This window comes from Tympanuchus pallidicinctus, unplaced genomic scaffold (assembly GCF_026119805.1).
Source record: "Tympanuchus pallidicinctus isolate F22 unplaced genomic scaffold, pur_lepc_1.0 scaffold1, whole genome shotgun sequence".
Classification (NCBI taxonomy): domain Eukaryota; kingdom Metazoa; phylum Chordata; class Aves; order Galliformes; family Phasianidae; genus Tympanuchus; species Tympanuchus pallidicinctus.
The window spans coordinates 88,591,213-88,617,991 of NW_026294618.1; the positions used below are offsets into that span (position 1 = coordinate 88,591,213).

Here is a 26,779-nt window from a genome sequence, read left to right on the forward strand (position 1 = left end):
ATACTCTTTTTTTGTCAAGATTTCAGGAAAAAAGATTTTTGTGTTGTTTTTTTTTCCTTTGGTCAGAATTATAGTATTTATCATTTCAATGAGCAGACTGAAAAAAAATCTCCAAAAGAGTCTCGGATTGTTGATAAAAATTTTACTTAAAATAACACTGACTTCATAGAGAGAATAGGCACTCAAGTCTAGAAACAGAGTAAACTGAGTTAAACTAAACTAGATTTTTACAAAAATCAAATCATTGAGAAAAACACAAGAAGCTGTAAAATTAATGCAGCGAATGGATCTCAACATATTCAGCAAAAGATGGCTCACAGTATTTCTAGGTGTAGAGGACTGCTTTCTTTAGAATACAGTGTCAATCCAGTAGAAAAGACTCTTAGTTTCTGCAGGGCAAGTAAAAATATAGTTCCTTGACGACTGTAATTTTAAGAAAGTCAGTGATGATATTATCCAGTTAAACTAATCAACTTGGGCAGCCACACCCCGAAATTCATTCCAATCATATTGCCTACAACAAATGATTTTATGTTCTTATTTGAAGTTTAGAAAGTATTCCATCTTACACAATGTCCCATCTCATCAGAAGAGGTACAGACACTCATAAAGGCTGCAGCACAGTACGTACCAAAGATGATCTACTCCAAGTGGGCCGTCGTCGGATAGGGGGAGGAGAACTTGATTGTCTGTGGAAGAAAAAGTAAAGAGAAATGCTAGTCTACACTATTTCAATTCTAATTATGGAATGAAGGGGAAGAATGAGAGATGAAGGATCTGTAAATACTGCTCATTTATGAGATTAAATGAATGCAAATAAGATGAACATACTTTAGATCTCTCTTTAAATACAGTATTCCAATTCCAAAACATACATGCCTTCTATTGATTATTCTATTTAGCTTATTTGGAAACACAAGAAAAAAAACAACTGAATCAAACAAAAAAGTCTCTTAAGCAATAAAAACTGCACATGTCATACAGGCACAGTCTTAGATGACTTAATGTGAATACTAAAAAAATACAATTTCATGAAATTCATAGCAATCACTCCAAAGCAATGCACACAGATCAGGAGGAAAAAAACAACTGGTTAATACCAGCAGGACCAAATACAGTGTTAGAATAGCTATGTGAAGTGGAAGGAAGGAGGAATGTGGAAGAAAGAAAATGAAAAAAGAAAAGAAATACTTTGAAGGAGGCAGAAATACAGTGCTTACGTGAAGAGAGGAAAGGTGGAATTTCTCCTCCTACAGTTTCTGATCTGGTGAATGATGTTATGTGCAATTAGAGGAAATGCTCACAGGAAAGCAAACAACTACAATCTTAACATAGAGGTCAGGAAAATTACTTGGCTAGAAAACACACAATGCCATAAGCAGTCATCAATATCTGTGGCCCTAACAAGAAGCTGATACCACATGAGACCGTGGTAGGAAGGAAAGCAGTTCTAGTGGCAGAAATGCATTCAAACACCAGTTATTTCTTCCACTGATCTCTTGATGTTCCCTATCTTTATTAATTCAAATATCTGAAAGCTGTATGCAAACCTGATACACCCTGTTCATACTGACACTCACATACTTATGGCTCAGTGTTCAGAAATAACCATGAGTAAAAGCTATTGCTTCTACAGTTTAGATGATTAACTGGAATGGAATAGTGCTCTCTGCTGACCCCAGTAAACAGCTTTAAAGGGGAAATAATTCTCAGACAACAAATAACGACATTTTGTTTTCTTTTCTGACTGTGACAGCAGAGATAAATGAGAACTTCCTCTGAATTCAATTCTTCTCAAAGTATTAACTTTAACACTGGGCTATTAAAATGCATTATACTCTGATAATAAAGGCTTTTTCTGGTCTTCTGCTCAACTTCCAAGGGCAAGCATTATCTGCAATCTAATCAACATCTTTTTCTGTATGCAAAGGTATCACCATGTGTAGTTTACCTCATCAGTCTCTCTAATACTTGCAATTCACCATATGTTTATATATTACGTGCACGTGTAATACTTGAAAGTTAGACCTTCCAATCATCCCTTCATCACTGGCTTAATTTTCCAACACAGTACTACCCAGCTGAATAGATTGGATGTCCACCTCTAACTAGAACTTTTGATGAGATTTCTTCATAGCCCCCTAGCTGTCTAAACTTAAGTTTTGCAAAGGATTCGTGATCCCACTGCTATACAAATCTGGCATATTTTGAAATACTCACAAAACACTCGACTTATTAAAGCTAAATTTGTCTCAAACTAAAATTGGCCATGTGCTGGTATAAAAGAAGCATTCTCAGCTGATAAACTTAGTTTTGACTTACAACTAGAGTCTTATGAATTCCTCCTTCAGTTTGAGTGAATACACCTGTGAGAGAGAATGAGCTCATGGCCAGTTTTTTAGTAAGTGCTCAAAGCAGAGCCTATAAAAGACTCTGGGTTCAGATTTAGTCTCTGCTGAGTTGTGTTTGTATGGCTATGTAAATGAACTTCCACAGGTCTTCCCCCTGCTTGGTGCACATAAGAAGGAGATTAATTACGCTACCCAAATTAGAAGAGGATATCCTGTGTTTTCCACCAACCTTACTTGTTAGATACATAGCACATCTTTAAAATGCTACTGTAATTCATATTTTGGCATGTTAACATAAGTCACCTTTCAATCCATTTTATACTAGCACTCCAGGTTGTTATGAACAGCACAGACTAAAGGCTTCAGTTCATTATTCTGTCAGATTTGGTTGTTCAGGGAGCAGTACCCAACAGAGCTCATACATCCAGCCTCTCTGGGCTCAGAATTAAATTTTTACTTCATTCTGCTGTTCTAGGTAATGGTTAAAACAAGAAAGAAAAAACAGCAAAGTAGAGCAGGATAACTGACACAAGTGACTAGGAAAAAACAACAAAGCCAGACACACCAAAACTCTGAGCACTTCCAAAGCAGGGTGTCAGAATACAATTCTGAGGAAATACTCACTCTGTGCAGATTTTGTTCTGTTTGTAAAACTTATGTCTTGCTGCAAACAATCGTGAGATATATTTAGCATTTTCAAGATCATCCTTTGAATGCAAGGGAAACAAAAGAAAAAAAGAAAAAATGCATATAATCATTCATTTTGTTATTCTTACTAAGAAATAGCAAGGGCTCTACAAATCCAATCATAGTAATGCTTAGTAAGGTCTGTCATGTACAGAATATGCCTGCCAAGAACATGTCTAGTGCCCTCAAGAATGTTTAAGGCATTGAATTACTGAAGTAGTGCGGCATGCCTTCGCATGCTGCCTCTTCACTGCGGGGTCACGATGGAAGGAGAAAAGGACAACAGAAAAAATGGCTGCAAGTTGCTGGCTCAGTCTCTACACTGGCTTGGTTCAGTGAGATGTAGACGATTTTAAGTGCAGAGCAACACTGCACTCCTTGAGTCCCAGCGCATGCACGTGTGGGAGCTTGTCTGCTGTTCCTACAGCTTCTTGTGCTGCTATTGACGTGCCAGTATGACAGGCAGTGTGGCACCATGGATGTTTCACTGAACAAGCACTTCAGTTTTTTTGCAGAGTTCCCAGCATATTATTACTTAAGTGTGTTTAGAATTAGAATTTAAAAGGTTTTTAATAAATATGCTTTATATAAGCAGATTTCTTGATAACGCTGATTAGATCTTTTTCTTACTGTGTGAAAGAGCACATTCTCCTCTTTGTTGATCAGCTCTAGAATAATTGAAGACTTGTTATGTGCAATATTCCCAATGTCATTCCACCTGTAGAGTAAAAAAAATGTGGTAGAGTTTGCCAACACATACATTCAAGCATTTCACAAATGCATTAAGTATCCCTCAGTCAACATTAGTCTTGCTTTATGGGAAAGCTTTTTCAGTAGCTGTTTGGTGAAGAAACATGGCCAGGATAACAAGGAGATCAAGCTCCGATTCAAGGAGAAATAGATTTTTTCAGTTCTTAACCTGAAGCAGGAAATTTAAAAGCTCTCTTTAAAAACACTGTCTTCAGGAATTGCAGCAGAATGTACACTGAAAACGCATTAGCAATAAATACCCTGAACACTAGCATTTTTGTATTGCTTGACTGCAAACAGATGGAATTTTTTGTTTCCTGCAGTGCCATTCCTGCTGTTTTCACCTTTCCTACAGAGACAGTTCTTTCTAAAAAAGGGCAACTTGTCTACATGGTTACATAGGCTACGCATACCATGTTAATGCTCTGCTTAACGTTCACACTTTTTTTTTTTCCAAGTAATTGTCAGGTTACCCAAGATTGGAGTTGTAATCTTCTTACAAATAGCTGACAGACAGACACAACAGACACACTGGCACACATTGCATGCAATCCATGGGGATGGAAAGGACTTGTTTGTTCTGTTTGCAGCATGCATTCCTCTTCATGTCATGGCAGGATGCTTGGAGTGCATATTTGCAAGAGTAAGGATCCCAGCACCAGCTACCATTTCTACATTTAAGAAACTTCTTGGTTTTGACACTACATTTTAAGATGCCCTCAGAATGGCACAATTAAAAGAATTATCTAACTTCTTCACGGAATTACACATGTAAAACATCAGCCATATGGAAAAGAGAGACTTGACAATCTCAAAAATAATCATTTAATGCCCTTTTTAGGTCAAAACAAAACAAACAAAGCTAAGCAAAACAACAACAAATAAAAACCAACACCCTTCTTGTTCAAGTCTGCTACAAGCCTTAGTTTATGACTAAAAATGAGTGTACCTCATAAATTAATGTTCAGGTTCACATCCTAACAGCAACAAGGATAGGAAAAATCCACTCCACATTAACACCAACATTAATGGAAACACTCAACAGTAGCAGAGATCTTGCAACACTTTCATACATAACAATTTTTTTTTTTGAGTTACAAAACCCACAAGAGAAGGTCAGTAAAAGGCTTTAGTAATTCTTAAAAATCAAAACAGTTGTACAAACATGTAAATGACAGACACACAGATTTCAAAACTGCAGTGAGGAAGTTCAGATTTTTTAGTGGGATATCTAAATATGGAAACCAGATTTTCAGAAACATTGAGTGCCTAGACTGCCAGCAGTGAGGTTTAACAGATTTGCATTCAGATGCATCAAAGAAGCAGACACAAAGGCAAGAAAAGAAAAAGCATCAAAGCCTTGTAAGTAGAACATGATACATGACAGACAACTACATCTTTCTTGCCATCAAACCTATTCAGGGACATCAGAAATTATTCTTTATCACATCTCTTATGGCCAAGAGGCCAGTGCTGAAAACAGTGAGGTGACTACTCCTTAGTGAGAGGATTGGGACTATTGAAGTCACATATTTAAGTAAGGAAGAAAAAAAAAACCACACACAGAGCTCTGAACACAGCACTTTAAATGCTGAAGTCCGTAGCTTTTACCTATAGATCACAGTTGTCCTTCCAATTCTGTTTTTTATGAAGATTCCCATGAAGAAAATACCGAGGTGTATGTCATTTCCATGATTATCCTGCACAAAAAAGGTATATATTTAGATTAATCAAGAAACTGGCACAGGCATGCGCAAGAACATGTGCTGAGCTACCAAACAGAAGCCATTCTTAAGGATGAATGTGGGACTAACCTTACTAACCTACAGTTTGCTGCTTTACAGGACTCTGATTTTCATTATTTCAAAGCACCTAACACTGAGGTGGATTCATTATGTTGATAAGCGAGAATAGATTAAGGCTAAATGAGCCCAAAGTTCTCCTGCAGGAAACAGCAAAGACACCACAAACAGGCATTTGTTATGTAACAGCTCACATACCCTATAACTGTGAGTATAATTATCTAGAATCCTTATGACTCTCAAAAGCAACAGTCCTCATTCACACTCATTATTTCTCCAGTCACCTGATAAAACAGAGAGATTTCAGAATCCAGACCATACCTGGAGATGGAATCCATCTCAAAAACTTTACCCATCACACTTCCTCATTCAAAGTATTCTGTGCATGTCACCCTAAGACGTACTTGTATCTTTATACAGACACAGCCTGCACTGCTTTGCAATTATTGCTTAAATATTCATCTGCGTGCATCGTATACCGTCCACTGTTCTTGCAATGCTTTTCAAAAACCATTGACTTTCTGTGTCTACCCATACTTCCCTGCAGGATCCCATATGTGCTTCTGTTGCATTTTACAGTTCTTCTCTTTAAAATGCTTTTTTCTTACTGCTAGAAGAGCTTAATGATGTTGACAAGTTTTTCTACATTTAATCGACAAAACCAACTCTTCGCTAGCTTCACATACAGCAATGGAGTCAAATTGCACATGGCAGAAAGAAGCTTCCAGTAAAGGGGAACTGGCTACAGTGCAAATTAAACCTTGAACAACCCCCTCAGTTTTAACTGTGTGGAGGACTTGTGTGTAGGTGTAAGAAATTAAGGAAAGGGTAAAGTTAAGGCTTAATAAATAGCAACTTAGAAAGATAGGAAAGAGATCTTAGCCTCCTATCCTGTGAAATAAGACCAGAACTGAGGTTTATTTGCCACAGTCATTCTCCCTCAGGAACATCTCAGCTTCCCAAGGGAGCATCCATGGTAGACAGACCCTGGCACATACAGTCTTTTGTGTCAAAAGGATTTTGGTGGAGGGGAAGTGACAGCAGTAGGATACCCTCATGCTGCAATCTCCATTCAAACTACCAGAAACCATTTAATCTTCTAGAACGGTGAAACAACTCCCAGGTCTTCCGGATGAACAACGCACATGTGTTACAAAGCTCACTGCATAACTGGATGTAGGGGTTTCTTTCTTATATATGCTAACATACCTTCACAGGGAACAGTTCCTGTCCAAACCCATCAAGGCGTTCCACTTCATTGATGTACATTAGCTCAGCCTCTGCTGCTGTAATGCCACTGCAATTGGAATAACAACAGCAAATGATTCAATATCACATACACATACATAAAATACATTAGTGAAAAGAATGGCAGATTCATAGACCACTTCAGAGGATGTTTTGGAGATGCTGCCCAGCAATGTACAACAAATTCAACTTTCAATGATAGGATCACAAACAGTAAGGGGTGGAATTTTACTGTACATTGCTAAGGTAAGGTTAAAACATAGTTCAAACTATAGGAGGAATATACTGAACTGATCCTTTGTTCACTGCATCAAATATTTTTCCAGGCTTTATTAAACATCAGGTTGTTGCATTAGACTGTGTCTTTGTGTCTAGTCTTGGATGGCCAATTTGAGCCATCGGAGTCCTAATTTGCATTAACAGCATATAAACTCACTGAAGTTGCTTAAAATGACTTAAAAGTGAAGACCTACATTTTCATATTGGCTGCAACATAGGCAATAATCGAAGTTTTGAGAAGGTTCTCTTTCGTAACAGAAAACCAACCCTCTGAAAACTTCTACACACGTGTCTGCACATGCTCCTGTCACAGCTCAGGAATTCAGACAGACTTCAGTTCTCAAAAGCAGGTCAGAATAGATTGTAGGTTGTTCCAAAAGAAGGTCACAATTAATGTTTCTCCTCTTTGTTCCTCCTTAGTACAGCTTACAAACAGAAATATAGGAACTAGACACTTAAGAGAAACAGGGACAGAAAGCAGGTGGAATTTGATCTGCCTGCTGAAGTAAGGATAAGTGTTGGTCCTTTGTGAAGCTGAAATGGCTCTAAAGAGCACAGCAGGGGGTGGAAATCTTACTTTTCAAATCTGTGAGTTAACCAAGATTGCACAAGCAGCCCTGAGCAAAGACTGAAGAACGAAATCAAGTCTATTCATGGTCAGCTTGGAAGCTAACCCTTTGGTTTGCATCAAAGGCCCAAGCTTACACTGAAACTCAGACTGAGAATGGCCTTCCACTCAGATATTGGTACTTGTACCTTTAGAACCATTTTTTTTTGTTGCGTAATCAGGAATGTTGCATCTTTCATATAGCATTCCAACTATATTTCATATAGATAGATAGAATAGAGCTTTAAATGTAGATTATCAACAAAATATAGATTATTTCCAGTAACACACAGTGTCATTTTTCTAGAGGTTTGAATACCTTTACCATCAGGACACAAAAAGATGACACAAAAGAAGTCTATTTACAAAGGAAGACTTCAGGACTAACATGGAGATTATTGATTAGTGACTGTGTATTTAAATTTTTCTACAAGGAGACTTAAAACTCAACAAGATAAGGTGCATTTTGTCATTTTCATTTACATTATCTTGGGAGGGTATGTATCCCTCCTCTTGAATGAGAGAAAACCTTGAAGAGACCCCCTTGGACCACCCTGTTCAAGTCATGGGGGTCTTTCACAGCCCAGATTTAAATGAAACCAAAAAGAAAAAGAAGTCTAGTACATAACAAGTAGCTTTACAGATGTTCCTTTAACCTGATGGTGGAAATGCTCATTTATTTGGGATGGAATTCCATGGCAAATTTGTGTGCCCAGCAGGCAAACACTAATTAAAAATCCAGCTAGATGTAGCATAACAGTAACATGGAGAAAAGTTAGTTACCACTGCAAGGAAAAGGTGGGGAAGAAGGAGAGTACAGGAAGGAGAAGGACAATTGAAAAAAAAAGAAGGAAAGCTGAATCTTCACATATCAAGTTCACCTGTGTGTTCGGTGTTCCTGTGCAACCTTTTGAGTCAGTTCCTCCAGGACAGCTTCATCCTGGGTCCAGTCCTATAAAAATATTAAGTAGCATTAAAAACTACTCATCCAAAGAGACAGCATAATGCAGGACAGGAATTCCGACGGCATGCTTTAGGGTTGTTTCCTGTTCGTGCTCTTGGAGGCAGTTACAGAGAAGGAGCTTAACACCAACTGCACTGCAAATCCAGGGCACATGTTTGAGCAGGGGTTGCTGAAGACATGCAAGAAAAATATCATGGTCTGAGATGGGTTATTTTGGAGGTAAAATGATGCTGTTAAAAAGAGTGCTAAGGTGGGGTTTTTTACTGCAAAAATCAGAACAGACTGCAGAGCATGGATAAGAAATCTTTTCCTGGATAGGGACCAAACAAGCCTTGAAAAGCACTTGGAAGTCTACAAATGAATATATACCTTTCAGAACAGTCCAAAATAATTCACACACCACGCAAACTGAACTTCTGGGTATTTCCTGTCCTGCAGGTACTGCCTTCCCCGTGTTAACAGGGATCAAAAACTTTGCTATCTCTTCTACTATGTAATAGAATTCACTTCAAAGTTGTGACACATTTCTGAGTAGAGTTTTTTTCTTCCAAAAATGAGATTATATATAGGGTAGGAAAAAATCTGAAATAATTGGGAGAATCTTAATAAAGAAAGTCTGCTCATAAATTGAAGACAACAAAAAGGAAGCTAAAACATTTTCTTGCAAAATGTTCTTATTTTTACTTTTAAAAGCCTTAAGACTGCATGTAATGTACTTAAGTACGCTGCTTGTTTCTTGCTTAGCGAGGCCCTCCCTCTGATATTTGCTTCTGTCACAAAACTATGTGAGAGTGGTAGCGTGCTAATGAAAAATGGCACTGTACATGCCTATGCACAGCTACACACCTGTGGGGTGTACTGTGTACATAACTTTGTTCTTTTCACTACTGAAGAAATGCCATTTGACACACACTGTAGCCTCACAAGATCAAACAGTAAAAAGGTGCTGCCCCTCCCTCATGCACCGTCTCTCTTCACTAATGAATTTATGGCAATGTTCTTGTTGGAGGCTCTTAGTGTGCCTGAGATTTGCTGAAATACTCCCACTTGCTTCAGGACTAGTTTATATCTACAGCACTTAGCAACTGTCACCGAATTTGTGGTGAAGTATTTACTGCTGTATTACTCACTCCTCCCCAGCAGGGCAGAGACCAGAAATTAAAGAAGGGAAAGAGATGCCTAGAGAAACAGCTGATTTAAGAGTAGTCTCCTGAAGGCTAAGGAAGCCAATACTTTGCTATTCTTGTCAAATTTGTTAGTAGTAGCATGGATGAATGGCTAGATACCACAAAGTAGTAAGAGGAAAGCTTACCACCATACAGACCACAACAACACAGCAAAGGCAGTTGACTCACAACATAAGTTCTAGGATATTAGCCTGAAAAGTAACTGCTGAACTACATTGAAATGTGTCTTGAAATCTCATTTGGAGGCTTAAACTCTCCCCTATTTTTTATTTTTTTTTTAAATAAAAATACCATCAGTATATTGAAAGAACTTTGTAGGTGTAATTTATGAGGTGACAGCTTGACTACACCTTTCTGACTGTACTTGCAGTCATCAACTTTCCCACTTAAACTACCATACATGCCTTCGTAAGCCATCAACTATATACAAAATCATCAATTACCAATTAATAACAAGAATGCTTGTTGTAACAAGAACAGATGAATAACACCTATTCCTAACAAAGAGGTCTTGCTCCACTAGTCAGTTTAACAGAGGATCCTCAGTGAAAGGTCAATACCAAAGCCCTGATCTAGGTATAAAAGATTCAGATCTCTGCATATTCATTAATTTCTCCTCTTCTTGCTGATCTTCTTTTTCAGGTGACAATCAACTCTGCCTGCTAGCTTGAAATTGCACTTTCACATCGAGATACTGTGTACACATCACCTCTTTGGACTTGAGAATTGACTACCAGCTTACAGCTTACTGCAGTTCCCACGCAGTCAAAAAGTGAAGGTAAATGGGATGAAATGCTTTAATCATTCTCCTTCTGTCTTTCCACTTACTGAAGGAAACCAGCTGCTTAATTTTTAGGCAGTAACAATTCAGGCAGTGGAAGCCCATCTCACTTCCAAATTTTGTTTCTAGCCTGACAGAATTTCAATTTCTTTTATTTTGTGAAGTTTATGCTCAAGCTCTGTGCTCATGGAGTTTCTGAACTAAAACAGCCTTAATCTAAGGTGGTGGTGTTTTGTTTCTTTTCTCCTTTCTTTTCTCTTTTTTCCTCCATTTCTTTTAATCCATTCTCCCAGATGGACTCATTGTCATGGGTTACAAGTAGTTGGCCTTTATCACCATAGTTGCCAATGCCATCAGTGACTTAAAACACTTCCCTCAGCATTCAAATCATTTGCTTGTTTCCCATTTAAATTTAAAACAATTTCACAGCACAGTCCCTGGAGAACATTTTGAGAATAGATTCACAGTTCACTTCAGTCTAACAGTCAATTGGTGTAAAATCACATTCTCTTGAGCAAAGATTGCATGATTTGTCCTGTGGCACAACCTTATTACATCAGCAGTTTTTATATTCCATTGTTTGGCCATGTCACTAATGCTGCAGTACAGTTAATATACAACATTCTGAACAGCTGCAAATTGTTTTTTGATTCAAGAAAGTACACTTTTTTGTTGATATCTACTTTCAGTGGAGACTTAGCAGGAACTGAAAAAGAGCTAAATTTCTATAGCACTTACTCATCCAGCTGCAATCGAGTATATTGCAGAGCAAGGTTTATTTCCGCTATTAATAATTCAGTGCTGGTGCTTTTATTCTGTTATCAACAAAGCCATCTCTGAGGCGTGGAGAAATTAGTCATAAAAGACCACAAGACAGGAGGATAAGGAACTCACCATAGGAAACAAGACATACTCTCGGAGGAAGTCATGAGATTCAAACTGATGATAGTCTCCAAAATCCGCTGGAAAAAACAAGACAATTACTCATTTTAGCACTTTCTACACATATTGAGACCACACTCAGTCTTTGCGCAGATGCTTAACTTCAAGTGGGTGAGTTCTCTGTGAAGCCACAACCCAGAACAAAGATTTCTGTTTGTACTTTAGCTTTTAACACGGAGGTCTGAAAATAAAAGTGCTATTACAAGAGATCAAATAACAGCCAACAAGCAATTTCTCTCTTTTGATCCTTTATATTGTGACCATTTGCAGTGCTTAAACATCAGGAGTGCAAGAGGTTCTTTTCTTACTGTAACCTCAACGAATTAATACTACCATCTGGCAAGACCGCGATACCCCTGTCTCTTTAAAATGGTACAGAATTCTGCTTCTCCAATAACCCCAGTCCTAACCAGGCAAAAAGAATTTAGCCTGCCTCTGCTACAATTCTACATAATTGTATGAAAAAATGCTTAATTTTACAGCCTAGGAAGTGAAGATCAGCAAGTCAATTATATTGAAAAAATAATTTAACAGAGGTTCAAAATTGTAGAAAATGCTTCCAAAAGGCTCAGCTACTTAAAAAAAAAGAAGAAGAAGAAAAAAAAAAGAATATATATCTGTTAAATACACAACAACTTATATCAAAAGAATATCTTGCCGGGAGGTTTCTATTTTATATTAACTGAAGTGGATCAAACGCCATCTACAAGATTCTTATATTATAGAAGGTGGAAATCCCCACCATAAATCATATTAACTAAACATTCTTTCAAAGCTTCCAGACAACTTCATGTATTGCAGGATGCCAAAAATGCAGTTTCATTTTGTTTTCACCTCAGAGTTATGTTTTAACATAAACAGAAAGAAATCAAAATAGACATGAAACAGACTCTGCAAGTTTGAAGAAGTATTTCAAATATCTTTGGTTGCATCACACAAAAAGGACAAAGGGAGTAACACAAGGTCATGAATAAAGCAAATAAGATTAAGTGCAAGATGCAATGGCCTTTGAAATATTATAGATTACATTGAAAATTCAGGACAACTACTGCAAAATGTTACAGATTAGCTCCCAAAGTCAGCAAAACCTTCAAGAAACACAGGAGCAGACAAACATATTTGGTGCCTATTTATCATTAACTTACATATTGGCAAAGTTTAATTTTCTCATATTACAAGATTTAGAGTAGAATCTTATATTCATCTTCTCCATTATTCACAGAACACATCAAGATATAACAGGAAACATTTTTCCTTCAAGCTTTAACCAAGCAATAAAATACTACAACAGAATAACTGCCCTATAAAAATCATATTAATATTACTCTTAATCATAATTGGCATTATTTTTAAGGCACTGCTATTTGACAGTACAATTTCAGAGTACTTAAAAAGAAAAGTGGTTGCTGATACTCTCTCAAACACATTCAAGGAAGCTGGTACAGACAGAACCTAGAGACCTGGGTTTTCATTTTTATCTACTGTTCTCTCCGTGCCAGAAAAGAGCATGATGATTAACACCTTTGATAACCTATTCTTTAAGACAGTTGCAAAGCATCTCAAAAACTACCAACGGCAGCAAGAAGCAGATCATGGCTGCTCTGGCGCTCCTGCAACTACAAAGCTTACTCAAAATGGAAAAATGAAGATTCTTAGCTTTCATTTAGAACTTTCTGAAAGTTCTATATTTTCAGCAACTCTATTTTAAGAGTCAGATACTCACATATAAAAATTTTACTAGGGCATGATGCACCACAGAACCTGTAAGTTTCAAGAATCAGACCTTCTCATTTGTTATGATATACATGTACTTGTCCCTGTTCCCTGAGAGGTGCGGTGCTGAGCGCACGATTGTTGGAATTTACTTTGAATTCTCGTAGTCATGGATAGATTGAAATATACTTTCTACAAATACAGGGCTTCCTTCTTTACCCATGTACATGCATGATCTTACTTTTATTGATGTCCTTAGGAGGCTTAGAATAAAAAGCAGTTTATTAATTTATAATTCATGTAAAAATTATGGTCATGTGTTCTTTCATATTGCAGATAGTGCTACACAGCAAAATGAGTTTTTAATTAAAGGTAAAATTAAAATTGCTCCTATGCTCTTTGATGTAATTCCACTTTAAACCAGAGAACGCGAAGCAAATTCATTACTGTAAAGTACTTTGTGGCTGGAACTAGAACTGGAGTCTAGTTCAAATTCACCAACATGGCTTTCAGAAAAAAGGAAAGCTGCAGATTGTGATGTGGTCCACCATCCCCTCCCTCAGGGTACAAGCATTTCATCAACACCAGTCCACCCACGCATTTTTAAATATGTAAAAGAAACCTGGCTGTTGTGAATAGGAGTCATACACGGCCCTAGTTAGTACCAGTCAACATCTAGAACAACCCCAAATATCCCAGTTGGAAAATGGCAAGCAGATCACGTCATCTTACCTTGCACTGCTAAAGCAGCTAGTCGAATTCCCTGTTCCAGTGAAGAACGCAATCGGCCATCAAGAATGTCCTTTTTCACTTGTAGGTAATACTGATATCTACAAAGCAGAAAAGAAATCAAACCAGAAGGGCAGTATGTATATACAACTTCTACAGAACAACAGACTACTTAAAGCAAGAAAAACTCGCTACAAACATGTCAGGCAGCTAAACTGCAGTCAGTGCGTGGTTTAAGAAGTTCCACATCATCTGTAAAGTACACACATGTCAGCAAAATAAATCAAAATGATCCCTACATGTGCAATGTTTCCAGGTGTATGAAAAGGAAAATAAGATGTTCTAGTTTGATTTAAATGTTCTAAACCACAAAGATGTGGGATATCTGCTGGGACAACCTCTGCTATAAATTCTGTGCAAGTTACAGAAGACCACGCATTCTACAACTCACAAAGAGGCTGATGCATCTATGTGCTGTTTTTTACTCAACTATCACCATTTTGATAGGAAAAAAGGAATGTAGCAATATATTTTGGTCGACCAGTGTAACTTTGTGGCCCATATAGAAGTGTGTGTGGTGGTTTTTTTTTTAACTGGAATCTTCATCTGTAACACTGGCCTAGACCCAGTAAAGCAAAACCAATTTCTAATATCACAAACTTGATCAACAACTAATCACAAGGTAAACTACATTTAGGCACCACTCCAATAAGACCAGTCTGCATGTCCATTCAGTCTCATGCACCCCACCCCTGGACCTGCTGACAGTAACTGATGTGCCTTGCTAACCGCAGTCCAGAAAACCTAAAAGTCATCAAATGAAGAAGTGAAGAGGTTTCTTGAGCTGTGACCATACACATCAGTCTGACCCACCTTAACCAGGTTACAAGGCCAGGATGTCCTTTACAGGTCACCGCCCTGTGGTGCAGGCCCTGTCCCTCACCCCCAGCTGCCCTCCCCTGACGCAGCTCCATGCCGTTCCCTCAGCCCTGTCGCTGTCACACAGAGCAGAGCTCAGTGCTCCCTGTGAGGAGCTGCAGCCACCACGAGGCCCCCCCTCAGCTCCTCTGCTCTGGGCTGAGCAAACCCAGAGATGACAGCCACTGCTGACACACCTCCAGGCCCCTCGCCATCTTCTTAGTTCTCCATCAGACACTCTTCATTTTTATGTCCTTCTTAAATTGCAGTGCCCAAACCTGCACACAGTACTTGAGGTAAAGTTGAACCAGTACAAAATAAAGAGGGCATCCCCTCAAAACAGAATGGAATTTAAAATAATCGTTTGAACAAAACCAGATCACTCTGTCAGAACTGGATTAAGAAAGAAGTCATACACAAGGATGCTAACCAGCCTCAGAGCCTCTGGCCATGGCAAAGGAATAGCAGTCAAGAAGACTCAGGAAAATAAATGCCTAACTGGACCAGCACACCACATTTGACCTTAAGTTTGAACCTTTGGGAATAGAATATAAACAGTTCTCGTCTTACTGATTTCACGCACTTAAGTCGCCTACCTGGTACCAAGGCAATTCATTTTTCTGCAACAAAGGGCCACTCAAATATCACCCGTGTCACAGGAATTGCACTACCTTAATTACACTCAAAAAAATTACCACTTAACTCTGTGCAAGCATTAGAAAAAAAAAACAACCTACATGCTTAAAAACCAGCATAACCCAAGCCATTCTTTGAGGGGTATTAATCAAATACAGCATTTTACACTCTACCTCAGTTAATTCTTCTGTCAGCAATGTGAGATGCAGTAACTTGCCACTAGACAGCACCAATGCTCTGAACAGACCGGTACTCAAGGTAGCAGCACCACTGGCAGCTACAAGCAGTGCAACTCTCTCAGTGAAAGGCCTGTGGATATATTTTAATGTCTGGAAAGTTCCCCTTTGAGTTCACGGATTTTATGTGCACTTAATAAATAATTGTTGGGTTACTCATTTTTAGGTTTCCTCTTCCCTCTCACTTCCCCCAGAGAGGAGTAAGAATAACATTGTCAAAGAGGAAAGAAAATGTTCATCAGAAGTGCTTAGACATGGCTTTCACAGAGTCATGAAGGTTAAATCTTCTGCCAACTTTGAAATTTGATGGAGAGAGGCAATATAAAATCATACTGCTTCTCAGCATGACACCTGTGCTTCAGCCCCAGGCTTCACACTTGCCTAGCCCAAGAGACAAGTCAGCTTGTTTGCAATTCTTTGCAATGACTAACTCTAAATTCTGAAAACACATGCTTTCATGCAAGCCTGATGTAAACTGCTTTGTCAAGTATATAGGTGAGTAAGTGTTTGCTGAATCTGATCTTAAAGACTGTAATCCTGAAGCATGCTATTTATGGCACTGGTACATATATATGCATGAGTTGCACATTCTAGTCTGGCAGAACAAAAGGAAAATCCTCCATCTTCCTTAAAGCTCTACACAGTTAGAACAATTGCTAAAGCAGACACAAAGTTAAGAGACCACATGAAAATGAAAATAATGTAGAATCCTATGACATCCTGGCTCTATAAAAGTCAAGAGTATCACCAGCTTTCATGAAGCCATGATTCCAATTGCAGTACCCCAAAACCATAGAGAAATTATAGTTTGGGTTATCCAAGTAAGCATCATGAAAAAAAAGATGTCAATGCAATTACTGTAGTACCAAATACTGTGACCACAGCTTTCAAAAGGCAAAGTGATGTGCTATACCTGCAATTTTAGACAATACTTTAGAAAAATGTTTTAAGCAATCACTTAACACTTTATGGAAAAGATGCCCATTTGAAGGTGTGCAAACTTGTATCGGATGCCAGGTCATGCTCAAAAAATCTTAACAGCATTATTCTACCATATTATGGTACAGCATTGCATTTACTAACACTGTAGTAGAACAAAACACAAGGATTTGTTACCAATAGACCGGAGTCACATAAGGCATGAACTGGAGTCACTAATTCCAATGTCCAGGAAGAGGTGGAGCTGAGCTGTCACTGAATGCCCTGAAGGAAGCTCTGCTCAAAGGCTATAATAGCTCGAGGAGCTGCAGATTCATGGCTCGGTTGTTCTGCAAAACTGTGGTCAGGCTTTCTGCCCAGTCAACAGGGAACAGAAATTGGCCCATATTCTATCTAGGATTCAAGGCTCTTTCATCTGAAATTATGTTAAACATTGTTATTATGTCACTCTGCTATAGCTGAGAATGCTCTTTGTTTAGGTTGCTAAAGTATATCTATAATTTGAAGGCAATTAAACATTTTAAAAATGATTCGGCTATACATTCACTGAGGAAAGCTGTTCCAGAACAGCACATAAAAACATGCATTTCATAAGCCTCTTATTAAGTGGTTTAGCAAAGAAAGCACATGGAAACTGAACAAAAGAAAAGTTTGCAAACTTTACCCCCAAATAATAAAAAGCAAGAAATTCAAAACTAAAACTCACAAAGCTTTACACACAAAATCAGTCTGGGATACCAGGGGAGCACAGAGAAGAAGAGAGACCACCACAGCCAAGTGGACTGACAGCTGAAATCTCTCACCCTCATTTTTGGGTTAGCAGTTTTTAGCAGAGCCTTTGGGTGCTCAGTACAATGAAGGCTACTACAGTTTGCCAGCCTGTAGCTATTTCCAAAGGGAATGGGAGTGGACAACAAGTCTGAACAAAGCCATAATTATAAGGGTATCATTTCCCACAACTCTATTTAACCATCATAGAATACATGAAGAGTACATTTGCATTTATTGCACTGAAAAGCACACTTTTTCTGAAGTAAACTGGACAGTTATGAGAACATTTGTATTCCAGAATCAACATCTGCATTTTAGCAATACATAATGCGTCAGAGGGTTAAAAAGCCTAGAAGCAGGAGATAAGGGTAACGTTTTGAAATGTAATTCCAATACCCACATTCTGACTCAGCTGCAGCTGTGTAAACCTATGGAAACTCCATCTGCCCTTACAATTCCGCATAGACCTCCCAAGACCAAGTTTCCTGTTCTGCTCTCACTTGAAAAAGAACATGGGTATCCATAGAGTGTCACTGACTTTTCCCTGTACTGCTCAATCACAACTGATTACCCAATATATCCTGTCTGCTGCTCTTCTAAATCTGGTGAAAGTAACTCAGCTTTTTGGATTTACACTCTCTTCAATAAGGAATATTTCTCAGTACAGTCAGTCATGCAGAACCTGGCCCAATCAACACTGGCAGTCAGATCTGCATGGAGATATTTAAGGGTGGTCTAAAAAAGCAAGAGTATGGGTTAATTTTGCAGAGTCACTGTTGGTGCACTTTATCTTCAGTTTTCCTATTATTAACTTCTACAAAGAACTACCAGACAATGTCTCTCGAACAGCACCAAAGACTTTTCAAATTTTGTTTTTAATCAGTCAGTATGTTTCCCTGGAAGCTTCAAGTCAGCATGAACAAATCTGTTTGTTTCAATACCAGCAACTCTTTATCATGAGTACATGTTCAAATGCACACAAGCACCAGAAAACATTAGTTATCTAAGGGGTACAATTCCTTTAAAATTGTTTCTAATGATGCAATTACTGGCTTGACTTTTTTTTTAATAACTCATTAGGTACCATTTAGGCACCAAGCCTATCTCTTGGATAACTGCACAGCTATGTAACTCAACCTCAATTCCGGAAAAAAGAGAGAACTGCTTTACTGTTTCATATGTCCAACATAAAGTCTTCAAGACTCAAAGGGGAGCTAGATTGGCCTGCAAGTGATTCAGCTCGCTTTGAACCTTAAAAATAAAATAAAATGGAAAATAAAAAAATAAAAAAATAAAATAAAATGGAATAAAAAACCACTATCAGAGTACAAGATGATCTTCAAGAATTAGGGACACAATAAAATTCTCATTGAATCACAACAACAGCCTGACACAGGTTATTTAGGTTTACCTCAGAATGGTAATATTCTTCTGAACAGAGACTATGCGTACAGTTATGCAATTATCTGCCCACAGGGGAAGCAATTTCTCATGAACAGAGGGCTTTTACCATGAACTAGAATTATTTTAAGCATTAGCTTTGATATTTGTGAGTTTCTCATTCTTTTTACTCCTTAAAACATGCCATGATCTTGGCTTAAGTAGCAACAGGATTCCATAGAAAAGTACATGCTACGTTTTTAAAGAAATTCATTATTTTAAGCATGTGGTCTTTCAAACTTTCTCAGCCTTTGAGCTGGATGAGTCAGATTACAGCTATTCAATGTGGGAGCAAAGGAACTATTCGATAAAGACAAAAAATATTGTTTTTATTTATTACACGTTTGAGAAAATGATAATATTTAACTCTTCCTGGTTGCTTATCTGAGAAAAACATGCTTTAAATAGAATTAGCCTTATTTCATGAATAGAATCTGAAACACGTGGCTGGTGAAGTAACTCAGACAGGAAACCAAGGAAGATTTGGCAGAGTTAGATTTTGTTCCTAAGTCTCAGTCGAGAATGCTGCATACTGGATATTGCTTATTTGATGCGAGTCGCTTGATATTGCAACAAAATTTACTCCAAAATCAAGCTGCATTTTTAATGGCAATAAAGAAAGGTAGGTAGATAAGGTTGGTCTCTTCAGATACAATCTTTAGAATATTGGCAAAGTTGGTGTTTTGATTTCTGGGCTTGAGCATGCTGAAACACATTTGGAAGTAAAGATTCCATCAGCACATCTTAATCTCAGGGCATTTTAGAAAAAGTTGTACATACATTGATGATGTCATTGACAGTAATGCAGTGCTACCGTCTTGTCTTTGCCTTTCTAAAAAACTTAGATGATGCTGATAAACACCATCCCTAGCTTGCTCCTCTGCAATTTCATCCATTTATCTCCCAGCGGAAGCCTGATATTTCGCAGCACTAGACAATAGCCATTTATCTGGGATTTATGAAAGAATATTCAAAAATGGGGCTGTGCTCCACTACCAAAGAACAATATTTTTCGAAAGATATTACTGAAAACAAGTCTGCCACACCCTGCAGCAGATCTTCAGAAAGATCAGTAGCCTTGCCAGAAAGAAGGAGACAAAAGAGTCTTTGTCACACATGCAGAAGGATATTCCTTCAGAAGTGCAAACTATCAATGCCAACAGTAAAAACAGTCATAACAGTTTTTAGGATAGGAATTCCTTCATCAAACAACCCTAGAAGGTAGGTAAAAGTTTGCTCCAGGTAAGTGAGAAATGAGATTGTTCAAAAACAGCATCCACCTCTCCTACATCCTGGTTTCCTTAGCAGCTGAGTGGAAAAGATGACGGAAACTAAAAATTAAACGTATGGAAAGATTGGTGTCATTCCTTTTCCCCTTCCAATTAAGGTAGAACAATGCTGGGTTAGCATCATTTTTTATGTCTTTGTACAACTGAAAAAGGAGATCAAAACACAATTCGTATCTATCCCCTCATCTCGATCAAAAGACAGTTCATATCTACCCCCTCATCTCTCAGTCTCTCTCATTTTAGAAGCAAGAGTTTACAGCTATAAATGGCAGAAAAGAGAATTTGGATAAAGCAGGCTAATTTCACAATGACAGGCATTTCCATTTGTTTTGACATGCAATTTGCAAGCAAAGAGACAAATAATAAACTTGCTTGCTCTGAGAGCAGAGTGGCTGAGGATACTGGGATTACTCAATCTGGAGAAGAGGAGGCTCAGGGGATGCTACTGCTCTCTACAATGGCCTGAAAGGAAGTTGTAAGGAGTTGAAGGTTGGCCTCTTCTCCCAGGAGCAGTGATAGAACAAGAGGATTGCTCCAGGGAGGTTGAATATTAGGAAACATATCTTGGAAAGAGCAGTGAGGCAGCGGCACAGGCTGCCCAGGGAAGTGGTGGAATAATTGTCCCTGGAGGTGTTCAGGAAACACAGAGATGTGGCACGTGGGTTACTATCCTATTCAGCATTCTTACTGGCAGCACAAGACTGAAGAAATTTGGAGGTTTGTGCAGTGCAGTGCTGGAGTTTCCCTCTCCCCATGCTGGAGCTGGGGCATGAAGCAGAACCACGGTGTACCATGCTGCTGCTCGCAGGCCCTGCCTTTCTGCAGACACCTTTTGTCTCTAGCCACCAGCGCCATGTCCTGGCCCATTGATAAGATCACTGTGAGAAGGGAGGTTAGATTTTAAAGAAATGTTTTGTGAGCACTTTGTTTATCCTGCCATTTTTTTTAAAGACCACAAGCACTTACATGCACCCGGTCCCCGCTGAGGCCTGCAGACATGACACGCGCCTTCCAAAACACGTACTCCTTCCTTGAAAGGCTTAGCCAGCAGATGCAACTTTTTGGTATCCACCAATTTCTTTATATTTAAAAAGGAACCCCCAACCACAACAGATCCATCCTCTGTCCTAGGATCTACTCTGTTTTTAAAAACAGTGTATTATACTTTTTGGATACTCTGAGTTCAAATAAACCCACAAATATGAAGCCAAACCTTAAATCAGAAGGCTAGTAATAGCATGCTTTAGCAAGAAAGGGAGGCATGCCACAACCTGATCCTGATTTTCTGCCCTTGAACTCTTGAATTAATTATAACAAATTACAGGGAGCCCCACTACAATTTATAAGCACAATAAACTCCCTCACAACCACCTATAATTTTATCAGGGTTAATCCAAATACCTACAGAATTATACAGTACAAAACTCCAACACACCGTTTAGAGTAAAAAATGTGGGAAGCCATATTCTCTTGCTTTACAAGCCTCATCTCTAAGCAAAGGCTAAGTATGCTCCCTTCAAGTTAGAGTCCAGCAAAGGCAGACCTGGTGACACCACCAGATCGTTAGCAGTTATAAAGGCCAGAGGAGAACTACAAAAATTGCAAAGTTTTCAGCTGAAAAATAACATTCAATATAAGCATAAATATCACACGGAAACACTAGACTAGAATATCTGGGATTGAAGAGTTCATTAGCCATGTTTCTTTAAAAGTAGTATGCTGCACAATCCATCTGTTTTGGATTTTTTAGCACATGCTACAATAGTTTTATTGTTCAACACGGCAGTCCCACTGACTTCAGAGTCCTCACGTACTTAACTACATGTTTGCGCCTCCTGAACTGAGACAGACACATCTGGCTACAGAGGTTACAGTATGGGAGAAGCTTGCTCTCTTAATTTTTTTCTTAAATGATCAAAAAACAAAACGGAACCAATTCAGTCAGCTGAATTATTCAGCAGACCAACTGTAGCAATGCCATATACTGCTTTTTTTATAGCTCTTAAAGGCTACGCATGATGATCAGTATTTTCATTCTTGCAGTACAGTTCACTTCAAACAAACAAACAAAAAGAAACTAAAAACTCAACACAGTGAGGGTGTTGGAGGTAAAGGAAAGATGCAACTTTCCCTAACAGTGATACCACTGGAACTAAATCCAGATCTCTTCTCCATCAATTGGCTCCACAGCTAGAGTGATTATCAAAGGCTACGAGAAAAATCAACTCATGCTAAACTTCCTTCACCTTTTTTTGTGCGGTCTGAAAGAAAGAAAAAAACAAAACAACAAAGCACAACCCACAGTACTTTACAGTTTTTGTTTTGTTTATTGGTTCCAGAACTGCTGCCTCCACCCTCACCTCCTTACGAACACAGTCTCCTCCATTTCCACACAGGATCCTCGTGAGGAAACAGAGCACACACACACAGAAAACCCTCTTGTTTTTTTCCTATTTTGAAACCCAGCAAAATTTCAGCAAAAATGAGATTAGACAGTACTGTGAATAATAGCTTTGATTTATTTCCTTTACTCACATGTGTTGACTCAGTTCAAAATATGCTGTTCTCTAACCTGAAGAGTATACACAGCTAACCTTCAAGCTGTCTCCACTATGGGAAAAGGTGGTTTAAGTTGCATGTGGAAGCAATATGAGTCAACAGTTTGAAAATTCTCCTGGTAGCCAGCCAGGTTAATGGCCAAGCAGGTTAGACTATCACGCAAAAAAAATGTGGTGAGTTAACTAAACATCTGTGTACTCTAGCTCATATTCTGCAATACTGGAAATAAATAGATAAGTTTATTAAAAATTGGTTTAAGTACAAGCATAACTCTACTAAATTTTTCTCTAGACATACACAAAAAAAACTTTTAAATAAAGGCTCTGGAGGAAAACTTTGTGTATTTATGGAACTCAAACAAACAACAACAAAAATTAATAAAACCTTAACGTATTCCTGTCTCATGTAATCAACATTCAAATAAAGCTCTACTATATTTAGATAAATAAATATAATATATTTAGGAGAATTTCACTTTGTATGGAGCTAAAATCCAGTTCACTCATTACATTTTTATACATCTCCAGTAGTAAGAAAACAGTGAAATGAGACATAATGAAGTTGGTGCCTATGTGTTGAGCCTACAGTACAGCAGATCATTCCTGTGAAGCTATTACTGAAGCACCTAAAGTTTGCAGAAAACATGAGAACTCAGGCTGTTTCCCTTTCCCAAAGACTGATGAATATAGGATTTTGACAGAAATAGTTGAACATTCACTCTGCACATCAGCAAACCACTCAATAAAACTATGGCCCAAGAAGATGTTAGAACTTCCTTCTAACAGGAGTGGATGCAATCCTGCAAAAGCAAACGCAGCTCTGACAACAATGGGCAATGTTGCCAAAAAAGTATATGAATCATTGCCCAGTTGGGTGGGTAAAGTAGAATCATTTCATGAAACGAATAATTATTCTTTGTAAAAGCTTCAAAACAGCTGAAGATATCAAATGCAAAAGCAGCTGCCAAAGATAAAACAGGGAACCAGTAAACATTTCACTGTACAGGAATGTGCCATCTTCTGACACCAAGACTTCTGCCAAATTCTTTTTGAGATTTTCAGCTGCACAAGGGCCTCCACACAAATGCTTCTTTTAAACACACTCAGAGACTTCAGGATTGTACTGACATCCAATTGCAGCTTTCAGCTTTCTACTCTGCCAGTAAGGGAAAAAAATATTAAAGCTATTCAGCTCCCTGAAAAAGGGTGTATTTCAAACATGTTGCACCTCAGCAATAAGGAAAGAACATAATGTTTGCTCCAGCCTGTAGGACGGCCATCAAAATTCAATAAATTTGACTGAAGACTTGCAGCACTACTGTAACCAAGATTTCCAATGCCTACAGAAGTCTTGAATTTAAAAAAAAATAACCCCGATCAAAAGCAGAGGTCTGTTTGCTCGAAGTTGCTGGCCCAAATGACTCTTTCTGACGCTGTAGCCAAATTTCAGACATCTACCTGAGGCTCCTTAACAGAAGACCAGTGAGCCGCAGTTCCCTTTTTGACACAAGCAGCAGAGAAAGGATGAATCACCTGAGGAAAGCGATCCATAACAGAAGAATCCTGAATCACGCTCTGGAAATGCCCTTCTCTTCCCTCTGATTACACAGGAAGTCTGGAGCAACCTTTACTCCTGAGACTCATCAAGGGAAGATGCATGACTACAAAAGGACCAGCCTGCATCACAGACCTCCAGCAGTCTGCACTTCGCTAAAGAGAGCACTACTCACTGCTACTGCAGTATGTAGAAAGATAAAATAGGGATATTAGCCCCAGTCTAGGTAACATGTTCATCTGTCTAAACTAGCGCCTTAAGTATGCTGGGAGACAAGTCAAAAGCAGCACACCATCCTGTAAGGTACACTACGATACGCACTGTGTGTACTGTGCTACTTCATGAATGGGCAGACTCATTTCACAATGATATGCACTGCTGCTACACCTTAAGGGGGAAAAAAGCACTCACACACTTTCCGATAGTTTAAACGACAAAGGCAGTGAACTGCACAGTTTGTGGATTAGAAGAGGATGTTTCCTTTCATCTTTATTTGAGGACATACATAAAGGCTTATGGGCACATCCCTGACTCAAGTATCTGGGGATGACAAGTGTTTTCCATTTTTACACTTCTCTTATCCAATCTCTCATAAAACAAAGGATTAAATAGAATCCCTCTTACTTTTCTTTTTCCTAAAGGGGGAGAAGCAAAACTGCTCCATTACAGTAGATATCCCAGCCATTCTCAGTGTAACTCTGAAGATTCTCACTGTAAGCTGCAACTGAGAAATTAAAAACAGCTATTCATTGAAGTAACACATTCCCGTCTTCTGACCAGCAAGGACAAATTGGTTAAAAACAAGCCATTCTTTTCTGGGATATGATATTATGCGTACATCATTAATGCAGAGGTCAGAACCAGGCTCAGAAAAGTTGGGCAGGGCCTTGGTAGGGCAATCACAAGTGAAATGGATGATAAGCTGTACTTTTTAATAAGTAACCGTGTATCATTTGGCCTTTATTTTAAAGCTGTTTCATTTCATGCAAATGCTCTTTCTACTTTATGAGCAATAAGAACTTCATTTTCTCTTTCTTCTCCACCATTAAGGAAGCAAAAGGAAACAGTTCTAGTACCAGCATGTCACTTGTTCGATTCTAGAACTCCACAGGCTTGTTTACTTTCATAAAAGTGTATTAAAATATATACTATTTTTTGACTAGCCAATTAATTCTTGCTTTTATTGCTACGACAAACCATGTCCTCTGTCTTGTGCTAAATGCCAGTTCAGATGTATGCCTGTATATAAGACATTTGCAGTGATGTAACATAACGACACACCCACAACACTGAACTGCATCCTCTTGCCTATTGCTTCCAGGCCCTAAATATGCTTGCTGCAGCCAGTACTAGTGGCAGACATGACTAAAAACACCACCTAGCAACTCAGAATCAAGCTCTTGGATGTAGTTTGAGAATGAAAACACTGAAAAGACAATATAACAGGGCCTGAGATGCTGTGTTTTCCTGAAGCCTTTCCATTTGAAAACGACACTGTCCTCAGACATCTTTAACTCTACTAACCACTGCATAGCAAAGCCAAGGAATGGCATTTATCCCACCTTTGTTGCTATTTTATTTCTTAAGATATAAGGAAATCAAATTACATCTTCTTTTCCTACAGCACAAAAAGTATAAACCTAAAGGAGCAATTCTGTATTACAGGAAATAAGCCCCCCGACAACCCCACTTGCTTTTATAGCTTTATCTGTCTGTTTTAATGAATGTGAAAAACACAACCTTCAGGGAATAAAACAGATCAAAAAATCACCCTGTTAAAAGTCATTTCAACGACGACTACAGCAGAAGCTTTTTCACTAAATTTTAGAGAAACTTCTTGGCCTTTGCTTCAGACAGAATGAATCCCACATCCATCATGGAGATGGTGGTGTGCCTATTAGGAAACATTAGATTTGAATTTCAAGTCTGTGGAACATTATTTCTGTTTAGAATCTCCAATAACATTTGCTTTTTGTTTGCCCATACCTCTACATCTTAAACCTGACATAGCCCTTGAGAGTTAATACCTAGCCAGAGTTTGCTTATCAAGTGCTTTGTATGTGAGTAAATCCAGCTTGGCCACCTTGCTAAACTCAACTTCTCAAATCCTTCAGTTATGTAAGAAGGAGGTTACTATCCATAAGCTTCAAAGAAAGCAAGATCCAATTTCTCACTTCATATCAAAAAGAAAATTAGTTGCAGTTTTCCTGAAGTTTTCTAGTGCAGATTATAGCAAGATGTAAAAATCACATTTTAAATAGAAAATAGTAAAAATCACATTTGAAATAGCCTGCTATGAGCACAAAATGAGAGCAGACACATTCAGATCTTACAAGCAGACTTTCGAGTGGTTTTCCACAAGTATACACACAAAATAAGTACGCTGTTAATAATGCA

The 26,779-nt window shown here is 38.4% G+C and overlaps 1 protein-coding gene across 1 annotated transcript in view; it reads right to left on the reverse strand.

Moving 5' to 3' along the window:
- Window positions 1-26,779, reverse strand: part of PTPN14 (protein tyrosine phosphatase non-receptor type 14) — a 100,243-nt gene that overhangs the window by 21,318 nt on the left and 52,146 nt on the right. The window contains exons 4-11 of the mRNA XM_052680950.1: window positions 14,044-14,141; window positions 11,551-11,618; window positions 8,606-8,676; window positions 6,800-6,887; window positions 5,400-5,488; window positions 3,669-3,756; window positions 2,976-3,058; window positions 632-689 (exon numbers count right to left, since the gene is read on the reverse strand). Of these exons, the coding sequence (XP_052536910.1) occupies window positions 632-689; window positions 2,976-3,058; window positions 3,669-3,756; window positions 5,400-5,488; window positions 6,800-6,887; window positions 8,606-8,676; window positions 11,551-11,618; window positions 14,044-14,141 (643 nt within the window). The remainder of the gene's footprint in view (window positions 1-631; window positions 690-2,975; window positions 3,059-3,668; window positions 3,757-5,399; window positions 5,489-6,799; window positions 6,888-8,605; window positions 8,677-11,550; window positions 11,619-14,043; window positions 14,142-26,779) is intronic.